General features: G+C 38.4%; 2 protein-coding genes across 2 annotated transcripts in view; one reads left to right on the top strand and one right to left on the bottom strand.

Annotated features, from left to right (window-relative positions):
* Window positions 1-8,602, top strand: part of PPFIBP2 (PTPRF interacting protein, binding protein 2 (liprin beta 2)) — a 57,931-nt gene extending 49,329 nt beyond the window's left edge. Inside the window, exons 20-30 of the mRNA XM_009574882.1 lie at window positions 119-257; window positions 934-1,062; window positions 1,655-1,805; window positions 1,981-2,092; window positions 2,601-2,689; window positions 3,684-3,806; window positions 4,484-4,609; window positions 5,438-5,626; window positions 5,994-6,164; window positions 7,770-7,835; window positions 8,531-8,602. Coding sequence (XP_009573177.1) covers window positions 119-257; window positions 934-1,062; window positions 1,655-1,805; window positions 1,981-2,092; window positions 2,601-2,689; window positions 3,684-3,806; window positions 4,484-4,609; window positions 5,438-5,626; window positions 5,994-6,164; window positions 7,770-7,835; window positions 8,531-8,602 — 1,367 coding nt within the window. The remainder of the gene's footprint in view (window positions 1-118; window positions 258-933; window positions 1,063-1,654; window positions 1,806-1,980; window positions 2,093-2,600; window positions 2,690-3,683; window positions 3,807-4,483; window positions 4,610-5,437; window positions 5,627-5,993; window positions 6,165-7,769; window positions 7,836-8,530) is intronic.
* On the bottom strand, window positions 99-20,693 carry LOC104070625 (NADH-cytochrome b5 reductase 2; the record flags this gene model as incomplete). The annotated part of the gene is made up of 8 exons (XM_009574881.1): window positions 99-208; window positions 12,226-12,427; window positions 14,526-14,625; window positions 15,471-15,556; window positions 16,045-16,128; window positions 17,574-17,703; window positions 18,751-18,857; window positions 20,621-20,693. Coding segments are annotated over 7 exons (753 nt in total), but the record flags the coding sequence as incomplete, so codon positions are not given.
* Window positions 20,694-21,314: the final 621 nt, after the last annotated feature.

Here is a 21,314-nt window from a genome sequence, read left to right as displayed (position 1 = left end):
CGATTTTGTAGATGTCTTTACTTTTTTATTATGTTCTGTATTTAAACATTAGTGTCCCAGATAAAAACTTTGTTAATAATTAGTATACAACGTGATTATAATACTGTTCTTAACCCAGGAGAAACAGAGAATGTGGATGGTACAGTAGTCTCAGATGACCTTTCACCTCTTTCTTCGGGAACGGATTCAGGTCCACAATCTCCATTGTCTCCAGAAAACAGAAAGAGTCCAAAAGGGATCAAGAGAATCTGGGGAAAGTAAGATTTTTTTTTTTTTTTTTATTTTTTTTAGTTCCCTGTCCAAGCATTTTGGCTGAGAATGAATCCAGTTCTTAGCAAAAGCTACAAAACCTACAGCAAGAATAAAGTAAAATTCAGGAAAAGGAGAGAAAGAAAGCAGCTCTGTGATTGTATGGGTGTGTCTCTACGTACACATGGGTGTAGAAAAATGGATGGTAGTGTTCAGCATCATGCTGTTGGAAGAAATAATACCCTCTGCTGTCTTATAATGCTAATGATTTAGAATGCCAACAGTTTCATTAGCTACAAAAAATTAAATGATAGCAACTTGTTCATTACAGAAGCCATCAGGTAAAAAATGAGAGAAAATAGAAGAAACAAAAAGCAGGGGGACTGAGTTTTACTGTGTTTGCTTTATCTGCTTCAGGACAGCAGATACTTAGAAGTCTGCCCTCCAGTGTGGATCATTACTTAGGTGGAAGGGTTCTGCCTGCTCTGGAGAGTTTTTTTTTCTTTCCTCAGAGTTAGGTCTAGACAGCGTTTGCCTGGAACTTCTTCAGCTACCACTTGAATTAGATGTTTGTGGTTTACAGGAAGATTAATACAGCTTCTAGTTGTCATTATAGTTTCCATATGAAACAAATGTTTCCTGTTGCAAGCTAACAGTACTATCTTGGCACTCTTGTCTTGAAAGAATAAGAAGAACTCAGTCAGGTAACTTCCCTGCAGATGATCTGGGTTTGGCAGAGTTTCGAAGAGGTGGTCTCCGTGCAACAGCTGGACCTCGGTTATCCAGATCAAAGGAAACCAAAGGCCAGAAAAGGTAATGGTTCCTTCTTTACCTTGCACAGCATATTATGCGGTATTGTTAAATGTGCTGAATAGCCAAACCCTCCTCTTGTGAAATACGTTTTTCCCAATACAGTTCATTACATGTGGAATTCCACAACAACTGGGAAGAATTTCTCTGGTAGGAAACGTATGCTGAATAGCTCATCTATCTGCACTCCTTCAACTGCAGGTTGCAGCACTAGCTGTTTGTTTGGAGTGTCAAAAATTTTACCTTGCTAAAGAATGAGAAATCTTGTCATCATCTCGTGTGGGAATATCTGCAAAGTGATGAGGATTCAGCAATTCCCTTTTTCCTCTTTTCAAACAGAAAATGGGAAATTCTTATTCTCCGCCCGCCCCCCCACCACAACTGTTCATGAGTTGAGGCTGGGCAGTCAAATTAACAGGACATTAGTACCATGGCATATACTGCAAGAATGAATGGCTGTTAGCTTTTATTATTGCACAGAACAAAGCACTCTAAAACATACGCTGTAGTACTGCCTCTGGCACATGATGAGCTTTCTGATAATAACCAGAATTCCTTTCCTTTAAGAATTTAAAACATTTCTTGTACTTTTCAGTGACTACAATGCTCCGTTTGCTCAGTGGAGCACTGAAAGAGTTTGCAACTGGCTTGAGGACTTTGGTCTCGGTCAGTACATCATTTTTGCACGGCAGTGGGTGACTTCAGGCCATACTTTGTTAACTGCAACACCTCAGGACATGGAAAAGGTAATAATCTGTTTCTTTCAAGCAACCATACATGTTGATTCTGTACAACTAGGCCACTTCAAACAACTGGCAGTTCTACCTTTCTGAAATATGTAGTACCCATTTTTGTAGATACCTAATGAGATGAAAAGAGCCATAGGCAAGGCAAACTATTTATTAATGGTTATTGTTGCAGGAAATGGGAATAAAGCATCCACTACACAGGAAGAAATTAGTTTTGGCCATTAAATCAATAAATGGAAAACAAGATGAGAAGTCTGCACAACTTGATCATATCTGGGTGACACGTAAGTGATTGAACTGTCATGGAATTGTTTGGAAAGGAATTTCCCCCACCCCTATGGCTGCGCTGCCTGATATATGTTTAAGCAGTTACCAAACATCTTTTTAAGAGCACTAAGTTTCAACATAGTAAGATTTTCCACAGAATGAGGATTTTTATGTTGTTTTTGACATCCAAATATACAGCTATGCAGTATGATTTTCCAAGGGGAATTCCTGTCCATTCAGATTGCAGGGAAGTAAATAGGGGTGGGGGGTTCAATCTAGCAAGAGCTACATTATGCTGCAGAAAGTATGTGCTCAGTCACACACTGTACGTAAAATATCACAGGGGTGTCGTGGACAAAGCTGTTTCGTGGGAATTGCTTCTATGCTTCTGGTAAGAGACTGTCCTTTGGGAAGGTGAATAGGTAGAACGAGCTTCTCAGAAGAAGCCAGCCCAGACAAGAAGGGGAGAAGGGCTTCATTCTCACTGATCTGGATTTGGGTACACTACTGTTCTTGTATCTGCAGGATGGCTTGATGATATTGGTTTACCTCAGTACAAAGACCAGTTTCATGAATCCAGAGTTGATGGGAGAATGTTGCAGTACCTAACTGTGGTAAGCTAAAATCCTTTTTCCTCAGTTTAACCAAATTTAACTTCAGAATGAGCAGTGAATTTTACAAGTTTCCTTTGAATGTGAGCAGTTAAAAATTTTTTGCAAGACAGAAATAGTTGCCGGTAGTAACTCATTTGAGTTGTCTAGTGCACGATTACTATTCCTAAGGTACATAAAATAAGTCATAGGATATGTTATAGCTAACTTCTGCAAAGTCTTTCTTGCAATATTGTATAGCAATATTGTATAGCACACCACAACAGGTAAAATGACCTATTTCGCATGCAGCTTCTGGAGCGTGTTGTTCTCCACACCAGGTTAGCGTCAATATTCAGTAATGTAAAGATAAGCAGCAAATCCAGTAATTTGTACAGCTTAGACCACACTATCAGCAAACCATGGCCTACACATGCCACTGTGGGTTTTTTACAGTTTCCCTGCCCAGGTTTGGATAAGTAAGTTTTGCGGGGTTTTTTGGTTAACTGTGCTATGAAAAAAAATGCCTAATTTAGCTGTTATCAAAAGTACAGCCTTGTCTACGCTGCAGCCTTTGTTATATAGGAGCATGGTCCCTGCTGTTCTATGGTGTGTTGCTAGCTGCAGTGATCCTACCCACAACAGGATCTTAGCCAGATCAGGAAGAGTCCAAATATTTTAAAATTATTCATGAGCCTGGATTTTACTCAATAGGCTACAAGCTTGCCTTCAGTTTTTAGCAAGGTCTTGCTATGGTGCAATGTTTAAAAAAAAAAAAAAACCAAAAAACAAAACAACAACAACAAAAACCCAAACAAAAAAAACCCCACAACAACCAAACAAACCCAAAACCCCGACCCTAAAAAACCCTCTTTAAAATATAAACTTTTGTTTTACCTAAACCATAGTTACTGTGCTTTACATAGAACTACATAGCAAGCTTAAAATCTTTCTTCTTGGGGAAAGTAACTGTTTTGGTATGTATTCTATGGCACTTAAAATGCTCTCTCCTTTACAGAATGACCTTCTTTTTCTGAAAGTCACCAGTCAGCTGCATCATCTGAGTATTAAATGTGCCATTCATGTGCTGCATGTCAACAGTTTTAACCCCCACTGTCTACGCAGGAGACCAGTTGAGGAGGTAAAAGAATGTTTAAGTAATTTAATTTAAACAAGCACTAATTACCTGATTCCAGCCAAAGGGGATAGAAAGTTAGCAGTGTACAACGATACAATACAATCACTGCTACTAGGAAATTGTGTCTAAAGCAGTAGATATGCTGCTTTCCACTCTGGAATGTTACACGTACTCAACCATAATAAAAATCTACTCACTCCTTAAGTGCTTGAACCACTTATTAGTTGAATTTCATGCACTTCCCTTTAGAAATTATTTGCTTAAAGAAGTTAATTCAACTTCCGAGAGAATAATTTGAATGTTTTTTTCTTGCCTGTCCTAATTTTTGGCTCTCAAAGACTGCAAGGTTTTTGCCTTTCCCGGTCAGCATAGCTTAAAGACTGATAACAACACTGTTCTCAAAATGCTTCCCTTTTTACACCCAGCATCTGTAATCTCTTGTTGTTATACTACTTGATGCAATATATGGGGTTTCATCTGTACTAAACTATGCCTGCCATCTCATCAGAGGATGTTTGAAAGAGGCCTTGAACAGAAACAATACCTTAGAATCAGGGAAAAAATACTGCTCTTTGAGGAAGAGGAGGAATGATGTTTCTAATGAACTGAGGATACATACTGTGAACATGCAGTGACAATGCAGGCTATATTGTCATTATCTTTTCTGGTTGCTTTAACAGAATAATGTCTCGCCTTCTGAAGTAGTTCAGTGGTCCAATCACAGAGTGATGGAATGGCTCAGATCAGTCGATCTGGCAGAATATGCACCAAACCTTCGAGGAAGCGGAGTGCATGGTGGCCTGATTGTAAGAATTCATTTTAACGTTTTACTATATGTCTAATAAAAATTGACAGACTGTAATATAAAACATCTTTTATCTGGTGTTTGTCAAGCAGGAGAAAACAAATACATCTGCAATATGACAGCATGATCAGACCTTCTCAAGAGCCTCTGTATCTGATCCATACATCTTAATTTTACAAAGGAAAATTAAAATTAAAAAGAAACTGCTAAAACATTTTTTATAATCAAAGCTGAGCTGTGCATGAGTGTTTAACAGCAGCACATCAAAAAAAAAAACCAAACCCCGAACAAATTGTACTGTGGGAAAGTTACTTATTGATAAGGCATCACTTGAGTGTTTCTTTGAGTAGTTTTAACAGAATTCTGAGCCACAGTAAATAACTGTCCTGCACTCACAGCAGTCTTGCCAGCAATCAGGACATTTTTTTAATTCAAAACACTCAGAACTATTTGCAGCTTAGTAAAGTCAGAGTTCTGAAATACCATGATTCAGAAATGAAATAGGAAAAATTGTGCTAAGATTAAAGTTTATACTCTCTCAAAGTAGAGCAGAAAATTCTGAAAACAAATTTGTTCAATCCAAACAACTGTAAGGTTTGATGATAAATGTATTTGCCTGATCATACTCAGCATTTCTTAGTGCCTATTTTCATGTATTTCCCTTCAAACCCTAGTGAATATCATATCGTGAGTTATAAAAGGTCTAATGTAGATAGATAGCTTAGTAAGAATGAGAAATCCTTCTGATAAGCACTTACGTAAGTAATAATTTACTATTACAAATATTTAACCAGATTAAAAAAGTAAGTATTCTGCCATTTTTTAATAGATTCTCGAGCCTCGCTTCAATGGTGACACACTGGCAATGCTGCTGAATATTCCACCTCAAAAGACCCTACTGCGACGCCACCTAACAACCAATTTTAACGTATTAATTGGACCAGAGACACAACAAGAAAAAAGAGAAATAACAGAGTCAACAGCATACACACCTCTGACCACCACTGCCAAAGTTCGGGTATGTACTGCTTTCAAAAAGGAGGTATTTCAGAATTTCAGACTCCCTCTCCCCTGCTTTATAAAGAAAATAAGGGACAAATGTGGACAGGGAGAGGTCAGTTCTAGGAGGAGTGTTACATTTTCCTGTTATATCATCTGTTTAAATCAGCTTCTGAAATAAGCATGCAATCCCTTCTGTCTTTTATTAGAAGCAGTACTACCTAAATGTATTTAAAATCAACTGTAACTCCCAATTAAATTTATTTAGTTCAGAATCTATGTAACCTTAAGGACTAGGGTATAGCAGTAAATCAAAACGGAGAGGATTTTGAATGTTTAAAGGACAACCTTATTTTTCTTATTTAAAACTTGTCTTCTTATTTTAGCCAAAGAAACTTGGATTTTCACATTTTGGAAACTTAAGAAAAAAGAAATTTGATGAATCAACAGACTACATTTGTCCTATGGATACAAACCCAGCTGCTACGAACGGTACCCAGAAAAACTATGGTGCATACAAAGGACTTAGTCCATTCACTGATAGGGAGCTGGATCAGGTGGGACAGACAGACTGATGCCATTCTCATCTCATCTTCTCCATGCATTCCAAAGCTTGCAAATAACCAAATGTTAGCATATAACAAAGTATTTGCTACATCCGCATGAACTCATTGAGAAAGTATTAGCTATGGACACTGGAAAGAGTTCTATACTAAGAATGTCAGGTTAATTTTTTTAATCAACATAATAATAAACTCATCCATCTTCAAGCCCTTTTTCAGGAATATAACACCTTTACACTACGAAGATTGATGTATTTTGACAATTAAGGTGGAGGTTACAGTAAACACAAGACTTTTGTACTTCTAGCTCTCATAATCTGAGTATGGCACGTGACTTTTTTCATTATCTTTATGGGTGGTTTTTAATGTAATAAATTTATTTGGACTAATTTGTACAAAGCTATCAAGTTATATATGAAAGTACAACTGGATTGTATATTTTTAACAGACGTTAATCAAAGAATCCAACTGAATTTTTCTTTCATTATGTACCATGGTGAGTAGTTATGCTTAGACAGTATATGTGAAAACAATGCATCAGTAACGAACAAAATCATTAATAAACCAATACTTAAATAATTCACTTTTGTTATGTAGTAGTGAACTTGTGAATGAAACTGTCTTGACATCATACAGACAAATGATGAAGACTAAAAACCATCAAATTTTATTCAACTTTGCTGTTGTGTAAAGGGATGTAAACCCTGAAAAATGGAGCTCCTGGAGGCTTGTGTGAACTTTGGCAACACACAAGACCCAGACAGAGGCAGCTGGGGTAAACTGTCCTATCTTCAGTGACCTTAAGTGAGGTAAAAACACTGTAAGCCTAGTAAGAGAATGGTCACAAAATTGAAAAGACTAACTGTGAAAATATTTTCTTCATTTGCATGGTTTACTGCATCTAACATCTCATTTGTGTTCATTATCTAACAATTGTCTTTTTCAATCTACACCTTAGCAAAATAAAGTGCTGTTCCCAAGTAGGGACAATACCAAATCCTGACTATAATTTAGTATGGATGTCCACTTGCACAGTTAAAAGAGTTGCAAGTGAATGCATTAACTTTGAGCCAATAGCTTACACTATGCAGTTGTTCAAGTGTTACAAAAATACTGGGATTTTTCTCTAGGAGCATGGTCTTCCAATTAAGCATGACTTCTGAGCATGTGGTCATGCAGTGAAATCTCAATGCCCTAGAACTGATAACCTTTTTGTATAAGAATAGGTAGGACTGTATCATGAAGGACTCTTACCACTTGCCTGTGGAAGAAGACTACCAGAAGTGTTACACCATCTGGAAAATATTACTCTTCACTGATAATATCGGTTAAGCTTTTTCTTTTCTTGTGTGAATTACAGTACAGCTCAAGTTTCATAGAATCAATCTTCCTTAATCAGGGTTCATTCTTCCTATCATTAAATGTGTTTTCACATACCTTATAGCATGGAGGCATTTTTGTTAATGTGCAGAAATCAGAGCTTTTAAACCTATCACAACTTCATTTGTCCAGGCACAGATAACCTCCCAAAGATGCATGTAGAGTGAATAAAATTGCACATGCTGTCTGATTTGAACTAGTTCCTGAATACTTTTACAGATGGAACATTCAGAAGGAACAGTAATGCAAATAGGGGCTCTTTCTCAAGGCATAAGCCATCTTACGGTAAGTAGTAATTTCACTCTTGTTTTAAAGTCACAAATGTATTCTGCTAGAATTCAGTGAAAGTTACTGGAGGTAGTTAGGAGTATGTGAGTCATTATTCTTGTTAAATGCCTCTTTATAGCCTGACGGCACATTCACGGTCCAAAAAATCCCTGCTTTTAAATCGCATTAGAAATTAAATTTAATTTAGGCCTATTTTAAGTTTTCATGAACTCTGTCTCTTTGACCCGATGACAGATATTCATCCCCTTAAATGAAAACAATTATTCAAAGATTTTGCAAGTAACCACCATCAAATGCCTCAGTCACAGCAAAGTCTAGCAAAGACGTACAGACTTGAAAATTTACATGAGCTAAAACTCCATGGAAAACAAAACAAAACAAAAAAATCACTGTATTAATTCCTGACTCCATAGCAGCTAATTAAAAGGAAAAAAAAAAAAAAAAAGAAAAGTTGACTGAAAGGTATAATGAAGAATTACATAACATAGTTGAGTCACATGCCACACACGCAATCTCTGTGAGAATTTCCTCAAGCAAATAATAGTTTATTTAAAGCTGCATTCAAGAAATTCCTTTTAATTTTATGTGGCTCTAACTCCCTCTGTTGTGAATCTGATCTTATTACAGTTGGATTTCTTTGACTATAGGCCTCTAACTGAATATGCTTACTTGTTCACATCTTATTTTTTCAGACGATGTTAAGCCAAGATGAAATGCTGAATGACAGCAGATTTTTAACACCTACCTTTGAAGACTGGAGATGATGTTTCAACATGACCAAGAACACTAATACCTCATGCCTGCCCAGAGCGGTGGCTAGGAGAAGCTTTATGCTGTGGTGCAGAAAAGCTTTACCTCTTTTCTGCCAATGGGACTTACCACATAGCATTTAATTTGTCAATGTAGCAGCATATTACAGGTAACTCTCTTCCATGCTATTTTCCATATTTCGTAATGTGAAATAGGTGTTGAGAGAAAAGTGGTATGCATATCCAGAGTCTGGAAAGCCAAGACTGGCAACGTATTTTACCCTTATATTCAGTTGTCTTTTACATGGTATGTTTATGTACTATTATATGAAAGATCTTTTGTATTTTTTTTATTTTTGTAATTAACTTGTAATGCAGGAATTACTAATACTCTATTGTACCATGTGGACTAATCAGAGCCACCTAGAAATTCAGAGGGATGCTGGTGAGTGCAGCGGTAATGGACCCAAACAACTACTGGAGTCTTGCCAGAGACTGCTTCCCATAAAAGGATTTTAATCTCTCATCCCTTTCATTAGCACATGTCCTGCCCTCTTTTTATCTAAGTGCGTGCAGTGTAGAATGGCAAGAATGGGACATAAAACTATCCACCAAGCCCTTGCTTTTATCAGGAGAATGACAATCAAGATGGCATGTTCACAAAACTTCACCTAACTCAAAAAGATGCTGAACAACCACAGCAGGAAATGTAACTTTGAGACTACCAGAAAAACTGATGGACTCAAAAGCTGGTGCTTCATTTAAAGTGATTTTTTTTTTATTGTGTGATTTTTACATGTGCACTAAGATGTTCACGATCAAGGAGCAATCACAACACTTAACTAATGTAAAATGTAACTTTTAAGAATGGTGTTCGCCATACTCTGTAGGGTAAGCGCAACAGAATTTCCAGCATGATCCATTGTTTGGTTTTAAATGACACTTCTCTAACTAGAACTATTGAATGGGCTCTATCTGTATACCGCCATTTTGTCTAAAATTGCTAGTACTGACACACATGTGCAAGCATCAGGATGCTCATAAGCCTTCTGAACAGTGAAAATGGTTCAGACAAAGTTTTTTAAGCCCTGTGCCTGGTTGGTCTGAAACATAGTACAGGCTCTCAGGGAGACAGGGATGCCTGTAATAAGCCTATTTTGTTTCCGGAGTTACACCTAACTAAACATGTGCCTGCAAACAGCCCTGAGAACTGGAGATTGCAGTAGAAATACTCTTGTCACGTTTGCATGGGAACTGGTGATCTTGTAAACAATATTGCTGTTCACTTTCAGTTCTCTTTTCATTCCAGCTACAGATAGATTTTCATAGAATACTTTATTCAGCAATAGGAGACAAACATTACTGCTCTGTGATGTGTAAAATGTGACTAAGGAGCATCAGGCAAGTACCATAATAAAACAAATTTTTGTTTCTTTAGAACACCTGACAAAACAGATGTGTTGCTATTCTACTGAGCTAGGCAGGACTGCAGCACTGTAACAGAGGGAAATATGGCCTCTCACTACTTACCTGAGGGGCTGTTCAAGAGTGAAAGTGTCTCCTTTAGAGCAGCAATTACTTGTGGCATCTTTTGACATGTGCCTCTCGTGAATTAATAAGGTATTAACAAGATATCTTAGTAAACAGAGAAATGCCAGAAAGGAAATCTGCTCAGTTGTAAAGAAAAGACTTAGTATGTATTATGGATGGTTTGTATTACTCTCTCCTTGCTGGCTGCAGGGTGTTGGTTTACATATTAATATAGCCTGGGGGCAGGTCACTCCCAGCCACAACCCTCCCAAATAAAGGGGAAATCTCAGGTACTGTCCACAGTATGCAGCAAGGGCTCTTCAAGAGCTATCAGTGGCACTTTTTAAAGGTGACCTTATTCTATCCTCACTCCGTGAGCCTCTCATGATAGACCCTGCACTGTATGGTCAGATTTTAGAAGCTAAACACATGATTTTATAGTCCAAAATGGTAAAACCAAGGCAAATTTTTTTCAATCACTGAACAATGAAATGATAATGGAAAATCCAAAGGAATGAGAAGTCAGTCTACACATCAGCAAACTAAAAATGCTTAATAAAAGGTATGAAACGTACCAGTCAAGTACATCTCTAATCTGGCAATGCAATCAATCAACACTAGTGACCAGATCATGCACTATGGGCATTTGAAATACTTTGTCAGGTTAATTAACCAGCAGACTTATTACAGCACTACAAATAAGATAAGCTGCTCCAACAGAGGCAGCCTTAATATCGCTGGGATATTCCAAGCAGATTTTCAGATTTCAATGATGTATTTATAACTCAGTGTGTTGTTGTGCTAACTTGGCTGTGAATAGTCATTCTATAAAATTATTGTGGTTTTTTTTATAGAGAGAGAGAGAGAAAGAGAGAGAAATCCTAATTAGCATAACACAGGCATAAATGCTTATTTTTGGACTGTTACGAATAAATTCTGAATGTTTCTCCATCTCTTGCTGACTGTGGAATGATTCTAACAAATACATGTGGTTGATCTCTCACCAGGGACAGAATCACAGTCTGAATCTCTGTATCTGTCTTTGCATTGTTGCTACAAATGTAACTGATGAAGTATAAAACCCCTATGTCAATTTTTAACTAGTCGATTCCTTTGGTTTTGCTTTAGATGAATAAGAATATTTAGTAAACATATTCATTAGCATCTGAAGAACCAAGTCTTCTGGCTCAGGGATTTGTCAGACCCTAAAACAAACGTAGTATAAACTAATTCCTGGAAATGAACATGCAAGACTTCAGGCACTGAAGACTAAGAATTAAATGCTATGTGGTAAAAACACTGAGATGAGGCATGAGCTGAGTTTAAGATTGACTCAGCATAGCTTACAATAGGAAGTAAGAAGCCATGTTTTCTCTTAAGTAAAGGAAATTTCTGAAACTGCCAAAAAAGCAAGCACTACTCTTAGAGAATGACATTCAAATGATGTAACATCACTGGATAGTTATGTCTGTATATGTAGCCCAATACTTCCATATACAGTTGGCAGTGATTGTTTAGCTAAGGCTGTTAGAAGATAGCATGAAGTTATGTAATCCTCCTGAAAAAATTTCACATTAATGAGAATTTCTGTTACAGTAATAAGCAATTTGCATGTTACCCAAATTCTGTTCACTTTTTCAATAGCATACTGTGACTTCTTTCTTAGTCCCTGGTAAAGGACTGTAAAAGAGCATTTTAAAAAAAAAAAAGACTGTTCTTTGTACTTTCCTTCCCCAGGATGCACTAAATAAATTAATTACCTACAGAGCACAGTCAAATAATCCTAGTCCAGTTCTATAGCCCTCTCTGAAATTTTATACCCATGTTAACAAACGAGTGGTTTTATGTCTGTCCTACCTCTCCAATTACACTTAATTTTTCTTTCTATTAATTTAACATTTCATACTAACTTAAGAGGTTAGTCTAAGTTACTTTCACACAATTCAAGATGATCTCTCAACTTCTTAGTATTAAAACACACAAAGGTAATTATGAAGTTACAAACCACAGAAATTACATTAAGCAATTAAAAAACACAAACACACATACACCCAAAGAAATACTGCACAGTTACATACCAGTTGTTCCTGTAGGAAAATATGCAGTACTTACGAAAAGGTATCAGATGACATCAGTGTCAATAAGAAAATGTACTGCTCTTGGGATAGCCAAGTTTGTCCAGGTTGGGCTGACACGCAAACTGAATCATAGGTGGTGGCCCACACATGAGAATGAGTGTCTCACTGCCAGGGGAAGGGAGGTGGGTTTTAATCATGTCTGCAGTGACAAAGCCAGAGCTGTACTTCCAATCTGAAACAAAGAAATTAAACTATTAATTTGAATATCTGTACAGTCTGAAGCCTTTTTAAACAGCATGTGTTGTAGTCACAAAGTAGCTGAAGAATCAGCAAAGTTATGCCACCGTCACTGCAAGCCAAGAGAGAGTTAAATCTCTCACTGAGCAAAAACCTAGTGGTCCCCTTCGATAGGGACAACAAGCATGTGGATAACAAGGACCTGGTTGATAAGACATGAAAGTCTGTGAAAAAATGATAGATTTAGAAGAAATTAGACAGCAGGTAGGAATAAACAGGAAGAGTAAATCAGCTTTTCCAGTGAAGAGAGGGGTAGTTGTGCAGGGAGACGTACTGAGACCTGTTAAAAAAAAAAAAAAACAACCTAGAAAAGAGATCAAGTGGTGAGGTGACAAAGTTTGATGATGACAACAGTTCTGCCATGTAGTTAAGTGATGAGAGCAAAAAAAAATAAAAATGAGGAAAGAAATGCTAAATTATTTCAAGCAGTAATATTATTGAATGCATCTGCCATTTAAAGCGAGCCAAGTAGGAAAAAAAAATCCTGCCTTCACATATAAAAATATATGATTTAAGCTCATTTATCAGGAGCAAGATAGTGGGGTTATGAAAACAGCAGCAGTCAAAAGGCATATGAAATGTTAAGAAGTATTAGGAAAGGAAAAGGGAACACCACGTCAAATTAAAAATACAGAGTTTGCTTGCATCTTGACTACCGCTGTTCAGTTCTGATCTGCTTAGCTCAAAAAGGGACATAGCAGAGCTGGAAAAGGTTGAGAGAACAAGGATGAGCAAAGGTACGTAATCACTGCTAATGGGGATGACCAGCAATCTTCAATATAGAAGAGATGGGGCAGCAGGGGTCATTGATAGATGTGCCTAAAATTAGTAACGTGAAGACCTATTCACACTCTCTTCCAACATAAGAATTAAGAGGCAAATGCAAACCAGAGGAAGTCATTCTTCACACAAAAGTGCTAATCCTATGGAACCACTAACACACTGCCAAAAAGCTCACACAGGCTCCAAAAGGAGACACAGTAAGTTCATACAGAAGTAGTCCACTGAGGGTTACTATATCTGTAGAGACACATTTGGCTCAGAACTGAGAAATATTAAAGACTGGAAGAGTATCAAGGCCTGCTGATTACTCTTCTCTGGCCATCTACTCATGGCTAGTGCTGACAACAGGTACAGAACTTTGATCTGACTCAGTTTGGCTCTTGTGTCTGTTAAATAAAAGCTCAGATCGCTTACCACATCAGTGAATACGAATACCCAAGTTTCAAAGGAGATTCAGTAGAGTTCAACCTCTCTCTCCATTTCTAATTTAGTGCTACACCAGCCTATAGTTAATGCTTTAATCTATACACATGGCAGCTCTGTTTTACCAGAATCTAATCTAGAGCTGCTGCAAAACAAAGATGTGCATGTTCTATTTACAGGTATTAAGCAATTCAGTGTCAACAAAATGCTAACATAACCTGATTCGGGAGATAGCCAAAACAGAGCTGTAACCTTTGCTGCGAAGTCCAAGAAACTGGCACATCCTGAAATACATCAAAAGATCCACTGAGCAACATGTGTCTCGCCCAATAGGAGTTAATTATTCGTTCATACTTTCTAAGGCCCACCTGGTTTAGAACACTTTTCAAAACAGATGTTGTGGTAAGACTTTTTATGAGGGCTTGGGGGGTGTCTTTGTTGTTTAAAATAGTGTAAGACAAGACAACTTGATATTATACTAATGGCCCCTTGAACAAGAGAGGAAATGGCCTCAAGTTGCACCAGGGGAGGTTTAGATTGGATATTAGGAAAAATTTCTTCAGTGAAAGGGTTGTCAAGCATTGGAACAGGCTGCCCAGGGCAGTGGTTGAGTCACCATCTCTGGAGGTATTTAAAAGAGGTGTAGATGTGGCACTTAGGGACATGGTTTAGTGGTGGACTTGGCAGTGCTACGTTAACGGTTGGACTCGATGATCTCAAAGGTCTTCTGCAACCTAAACGGTTCTACGATTCTATGATAAGAGTGAAACTCTGACTGTTGTACTGTGACGAGCAGAGGCATTTCCAGCGTGTCGCGGTAGCCTTACCTTGTGGAGGTCTGTCCAGTGTATACCAAAATGTGAACTGATCAGGATGCCTCTTAGCAATGTCTTCTAGCTCAGCTCTCAGTAATATATCTTTTTCTGTCTGCAAAATGAGGCCGCTGTTTAGCTCCAAACCATCTCAAGATGCCCTGTAATGTGAGCTTATCTGGCATTCAACAAGACAAATGCAATGGTAACTCATTCAAACCAAAAAAGTGATTCCCCCACACACACACCTTACATGGTAGGCTACTATCATTACAGACTTCCATAAATTCAGATTAACAACAACAACCTATGACACTTAATAGCCACCTAAACACTGTCTTAAGGATGGCAATTTGAACAACTTTTTAATCCAGGCTAAAATCACGATTAGCTGGATTTGTCTCTGACCCTGGCAAATACAGGCCTGTACCAGCATGATGAAGGTTAACTGTAGAAACAGATTAACAGAACATCCTGCTTCCTTGAAATCAGTGAAGGAATAAAATGAGTAGAGGGATAAGGATCTGTTCACACTATTTATTCCCTAATATAGGAATTAGGGAGTGTAAGTGAAACCATGAGGAGCCATCTCCAAAACAAATAAAAGATCATGGGAACTACAACAGCACCACGCAGTATCTATAAAGGGCCTTAGGGCTAATTTTTTTTATTCAGTTTCTTCTTCTTAAATCATTTTTACCCAAGACAGTAGATTAAAAACTTACATAATAACCATTTCCTGTTCCTCCCTATACTGATCATTTTTAAATGTACTATCTCAGATAGTATTTTCTCATAAATGGTTGGGTGAAAATACAAACCCAAAGACAATGGATGAGTATGAAACATGCAGAGCAGTATTTTCTCCAGGGGTCAATGTCCCATCAGTTTAAAAAGCTCAGAGGCCAGCAGAGAAAGTAGGCCATTAAAGAAGGAGAACAGATGAGGCAGTATACTCACCTGATTAGCAAAAAGAAGGTAACATTTTGTGGAGTCCTTAGGATCATTTGTGATATGACGGATCAGCTGCAACATAGGAGTTATTCCTGTTAAAAACAAAGCAGTTAAAAAATGGATATTTCTTCCAACCCTCGTAAGGCTGCGGTTTCAATATTAATGTTGCCTTCCTTCAAATGCAAAGGTTGGGGGTTTCTACTATTACAAATCGTTTCAAAACAAAAACAAAACCACAATACCTTTATGTGGGGCTTTCCTCTTCAGCATTCTCTATCGCATACAGTAATTTAACCCTCAAGACATTCTCCTAAAACTTTTTTTATCATTGAGACTGAAGCTCAGAGAGATGAAGTGACTCCTCTGATGTCACACAGTAAATCAAGACTAAGACTTTGAAGTTGCTAATTCCTAGGACTGAGCTCAAGCCACTGGAAAGCCTCAGTGTCACCAAACACTCACGAAAAGAAATACAGGTGGAAGTGCTCTGCTACAAAAGTACAGTGTTTGATACTCCTCACACGCATCCATAAAGACGTCTTCGTTCTCTAGACATTCTATATGATGAGAATAGTTTTACCTGTTCCTCCAGCTATCATCCCAAGATGCTTTGCAAACTTTTTCTCTGCTTCAGACTTCTTATGAGGCTTGATGAGAAAGGTACCTGGAAGAAATATTCAAAACCTATAGCTACATTAACTCCTAAACAAACATGGATACAACTTCCATAGGAATAAATTACTACAGCCTACCAATTAATTGGGACAGATCTTCTGGAAATGCTAAATGGACTCAGCACAGCATTGAGCACGAAGAGTAGAAACCTCTTTGTCTCTGTAAATGCCAATCCTAGCTTTGAACAACTGATTTACTCCTTTCCTACCGCCCAACATAATTTATAATAAACTCAAGGATTCCCACATCACTGCCGAGAACACAACTCAGCAACTGTGAACGTTAGTGGTAGCTAAAGGTAACCACAGCCCCTACTACAGAGAAGCAGGTTTCTTAGGCCATCTTCATCATCCTCACTTACACCATGGATCTAGCCATTTGTGTGTGTCCACATTCAATGGAGTTGTATTAAACCAACATCAAGCAAAAACCCCTGCAAAGATTAGAATGAGGTATGTTGGAGCCTTGCATACTTTTATCATCAAGCACTTTATTAATGTAACTCATTTCCAGTTAATGAGATCCCCATGACACTCGCAGTCAGCTGGGTGACTACCTTCTAGTACCCTGGATGAGAAGACCTTGCCAATTTCTGCTCCACACCTGGGTATACCATTGCTTCAGAGCTGTCACAAAACCAGACAGTTTGTAATTGAATTAATCTCCAAGGACCAAGCCAAGTGAAAAGCCTATGAAAAGTATCTTATATGAACAGCACTTGACATATTCCAATCATCTTTTAAGAGATCTGTAACTAGTAACAAGCTTTCCTAGCTACTACTCTTCATAGCAGTCAAAGAAGAGCAGAAAGGAATATTTGTAAAACATGCATCACTCGTTTCCTCTGAGATATAACAGATTCATCAGCATATTACTCATGATAAAAGTTCATGATCCAAAGAAGCGCTGAGCTCTTATCCCCCTGAAGTAAGAGTTAAGTGGACGGTCCCTCTCAATCAAGATCAAAGCAAAATCTTTCACTTGCATCTTGAAAGAGGATTACTTCTCTGAACTTACTTCCGCCCAGTCAACTCAGACCTGGTTTAATCATGAAATAGAGTTGGCTTACAGTCAGCAGGTAATTCAGTAACAATGCTGAGATTCTCAGAGGGCATTTTAGGCCACTACCTCCCTTGCTTAAGAAGCATCTGGAACATCTCTCTCCATATGTATAGCTGAGGTACTATTTTCAGTACAGCCTTCTCAGTAATATAATGCAATAGCGATTTTTTCAGATTTAATTATATGGTCCCTAGAGTAAGACAACAACCAGCTATTCCTCACACAAAGTAAACACAAAGTATGCTTTCCCATCATGTCAACTCTGATGGGCTCTTGGTCAAGACCAGGAAAGGTGGATTTTCTCTTTTCCACTTTTTAAAATAACCAGTACAAGTTCCTCCCTTTTGCTCTCCCACCTTCATGTCACAGTACCTGCCCCCTTATAGACAAGGAGCCCATTTGGCCCTCTGAAGTCAATGATATCTCCAATCTTCATGTCATCTAGGTACTGGGACATCTTCCCACCTTCTGGAAACTTGGGATTCACATTTTTGTGGTAGACCTGTAAAAACAGTAATTTGTACGATATCAACCACTAGCTTTCCTGCAGATAGTATTACAAACTTCAGATCTGCAATATTGTGTTCTACAATTTAACATATGAGAAAGAAATTGAGACAATTCTTTGCTCTCACTTATCTGTTGTGCCTTGCAACAGGAAGCAGCCAAAATAAGTAAAATGCACTTTCATGCGCATGTTCCTACGCTCTCTGCAAACAGCCAGGCTAACAGGAATAGGTGGCAGGCAGATTATGTACTAGTGCCTTCATTTCACTATCGCTCCAGCAAGAACCTTATGTTACCCCATTTTTGTAATCGCTCCTTCTGAAAATAGCACTGCTGCATCTTTTCTTTTTAAGACTTTCCCAGAGACTTCAGCCACATGACAGCTTTTTCACCTTTCAAAGCACAAAATAAGTGCTAAGTAGTTAATAACAATTCACCATACTTGTAACATGAAGAACAGAGCACGCAAAAAAGCCCAGATTTTTACCTAAGGACAAACTCTATCGTAGAAAAGGATTAGAAAATCCAGAAGTACTGAGATCAAATCATCCTGCATTCCCTAGCTTAAAGGATTTCCCTCGCTTCTGTATCCTATTGTCTTAATAAACACATTAGCACAACTTCTGATGCTTACAGACATATAACTGCAATCTCTGTAGTATCACCAAAGACAGCAGTTCTTATTGACTTGTTTCCTACTTACAGCTATTAGCAGTAAGTACTAGTAGCAGCATAGGCAGCTTGAGGGAGAGGGATTGCTGTTCCTGCATTGCCAAATAAAAGATACTAGGGAAGTTCCTGCAGTACTGCCAAGGAAGCGATTCCTTCTCCATCTTCCCTACCTCTGCTGTCTCTCAGTGACCTACAGCAGATACACAGGATACAACTTGCTATTCAAGGATAATGTGAAATGAGTTGTTGGCCATGCAGTCATCCTATTCAAAAGAAGATCAATCAAAATAAACTCTACATTTCGCTAAAATGAAGTACTTTCCTTCTTTCCAGTTAGCAATTTATCTATATTAAAGGAAACAAAATTTACCTTTATAATTAAATCAACATAACCTTTTGTCTCGTCACTGGAAACTGGGGTATAGGCTCGAATCACCAGATTACCATTGATTTTTGCAGAAAGGTAAACGTGCTGGCCTAGGGAGAAAGAATTACAATCTGATTATTTATTTTTTCATCCCCGGTTTCAAACTTTTCTTGGGCCTGGAGGACAAGGCAAGAAAGAAAAGCAGGTATTGTAACCCGTTAAACACAAGCAATGATGGAGAAAATCTTTACCATATAAAATGCTGTATAAAACATCTAGTCTCTTTTGTTAGTAAGAGTTTCTGGAGCACAGGGTAACTGAGGAGAACTGGTACGTTACAGAATCAAGGATAAGATACTAGGAAAGTAGGAAATAGATATATAGATATAGAAAGTTTGTTTCTCATTCTCAAGTGCTGGCTATATTTTGAGTTCTGCTGTTCTCATGTTCATTAACAAAGTGAAAGTAAGGATGCACCAGTTCACAAAGAAAGAAGTATTACGGTTTTATAGCAGCAAGCTCACAGAGCAAACTTCCCAGAGATTCTACACCAAGACATCAAGAACAAAGCCTTGGGCCATATTCCTTCTCCATAACTCCTGCCTCCGTAACGCTGCCGCTTCCACAGCAGTGGATGCCACTGTCCACAGAGAGCCCTTTGCCCAACTGAATGCTCCAAGAGGCAGACCCTAAAGGCACCTGTTTCTTTCTGCTGATTGAAAGAACTGCCAAGAGTAGTCTCCTCAGCCAGACAGCACTAATCTAGAGAGTTATATGGAAAAACAAAAAGCAGGAACACTGCTGGCAGAAAACACTTCATTTTTAGCAAAATGATCTTGGTTAAAAGCAGAAGGCAGGAATCTCCCAGGAAGTAATCTGGCCCATGCAGTTTCAGGGTCTTATTCCTAAATTCTTAAGAATAAAGTTTGGATAAATACAAGCACTGCAGGGCACATCTCAATTCGTTTATCATTTGTCTAGTTGATGTGGACAGTTCAATTACACTTTCCCATACAAGCCAGAAGAGAATGTGGAGAAATGCCCTTGACAGGCAGCATGCAAGAAGGATGTGCTCACAGCACGGAATGGGAAAGACCCTGACACTTGTCATACAGCAAGGAAAACTGCAAAACATAGTACAGCACAAACAGGGCTACATCTGCCACATCTGCAGATCAGAAAGGGAGACTTTCCCCTGTATAGATTACCATTAATTCAAGGTCCAAGGTTCAATGCCATCAGTTTTGCAAGGTACAGGAAAGAAGCCTGTGCCAAGTCCAGTCTGAAATGAACTTCATGCTACAGAAAGCAAGACAAAGTTGTACACATATGTATGTAAATCAAAGCTAAGTGCATGCACAGAAAAGGCTCTGAATATTTCAGCATTTTCTATATACAGTAGTTCTATTTTCCCCCTTGTTCTGCACAGAATAGCTTCCCAGGCAGAAGAAGATTGTTCTCTTTCTCATCTACCAGTGTGACTGTATTCATCAAAAGCACGAGGGCAGTTGACAATAAACTGAGGGCACCAGATGGAATAAGAAATATGAAAAAGCTTTGACAGATACCATATTCTTGCCTATATTCTGACCGGTGGTGAATTTCATCAGACTCAGTTCAGTTTCACTGTTCTTGTTCTAAACTACACCACACAATTTAACACAAGCAGAACAAAGCACACACAAAAGATCAAAAATACAACCCTCTGGGAAATCTGACACTTCTCTCTGACACAGCAGTATTCACATGCAGCTTTTAACTCCTTGCTTTGCTGAGCATTAAATTCCCAAACAGCCAGAAGTCCAAGAACCATGAGTACAGTTATAAATCCTAAAAACAGAAATACTTGTAATGAAGTGTTTCCAGTACTTACCTACAGGTAATCCTAATATATGATCTTGTGAAGGTAGCCCAAATCGGAATTTCTTAGTATCGTGACTGATTTCCTAAAAACAACCAAACAAAATCAGAATGAGGTCAACATCACCACTGCTTTGAATTTCAAACTCTACTCAACACAATATGCTTTAGGAAGCCTGTTCTTTGTTAGCATGCAAGCCAAATGCTAGGAAGGGAAGCAAAAATGGCTTCGAAAAGTTTAAACAGATCAGGAGTTTTAGAACCAAAGTCTCTTCCTCTTTAATTCCACAAGGAGTGACTTTTCCCTGTCTGCACAATCCCTACACAGCACCTTTGTATAAAGAAAAACTGGAAACCTCTATTGCCCAAGGCCAGCGAGCACAATTTCACAATTTGTGGCCAAAGATCAGGCAAGACAAGACGTGCAGCACAGCCTGTTGGGTTACTTCTCACTGATGCACACTGGACAGAAACCAAGTGAGATACACAGCTCTAAACTAGGATTAAGCACACAAAGACATGAGTCCATCCTTCTTTTGAAACAACCGTAACACCGTAGCCAAACCCGCGGGGGGTGGACATAAATTTTTTAAAGACCCCTGCCGTACCCTAGGGAAACACTGCAACCTGGCTGCGGAAGTCACAGCCGCCCCTTGAGGGCTCTGCCTGCTCGTCTGGCCCCGAAGCCTGGGGCAGCCCATGACCAA

The sequence above is a fragment of the Fulmarus glacialis genome, unplaced genomic scaffold, assembly GCF_000690835.1.
Source record: "Fulmarus glacialis isolate BGI_N327 unplaced genomic scaffold, ASM69083v1 scaffold31203, whole genome shotgun sequence".
In the NCBI taxonomy this organism is placed as follows: domain Eukaryota; kingdom Metazoa; phylum Chordata; class Aves; order Procellariiformes; family Procellariidae; genus Fulmarus; species Fulmarus glacialis.
The sequence above is the reverse complement of the archived record's forward strand: the minus strand, read 5'-3'. Positions and strand labels throughout refer to the sequence as shown.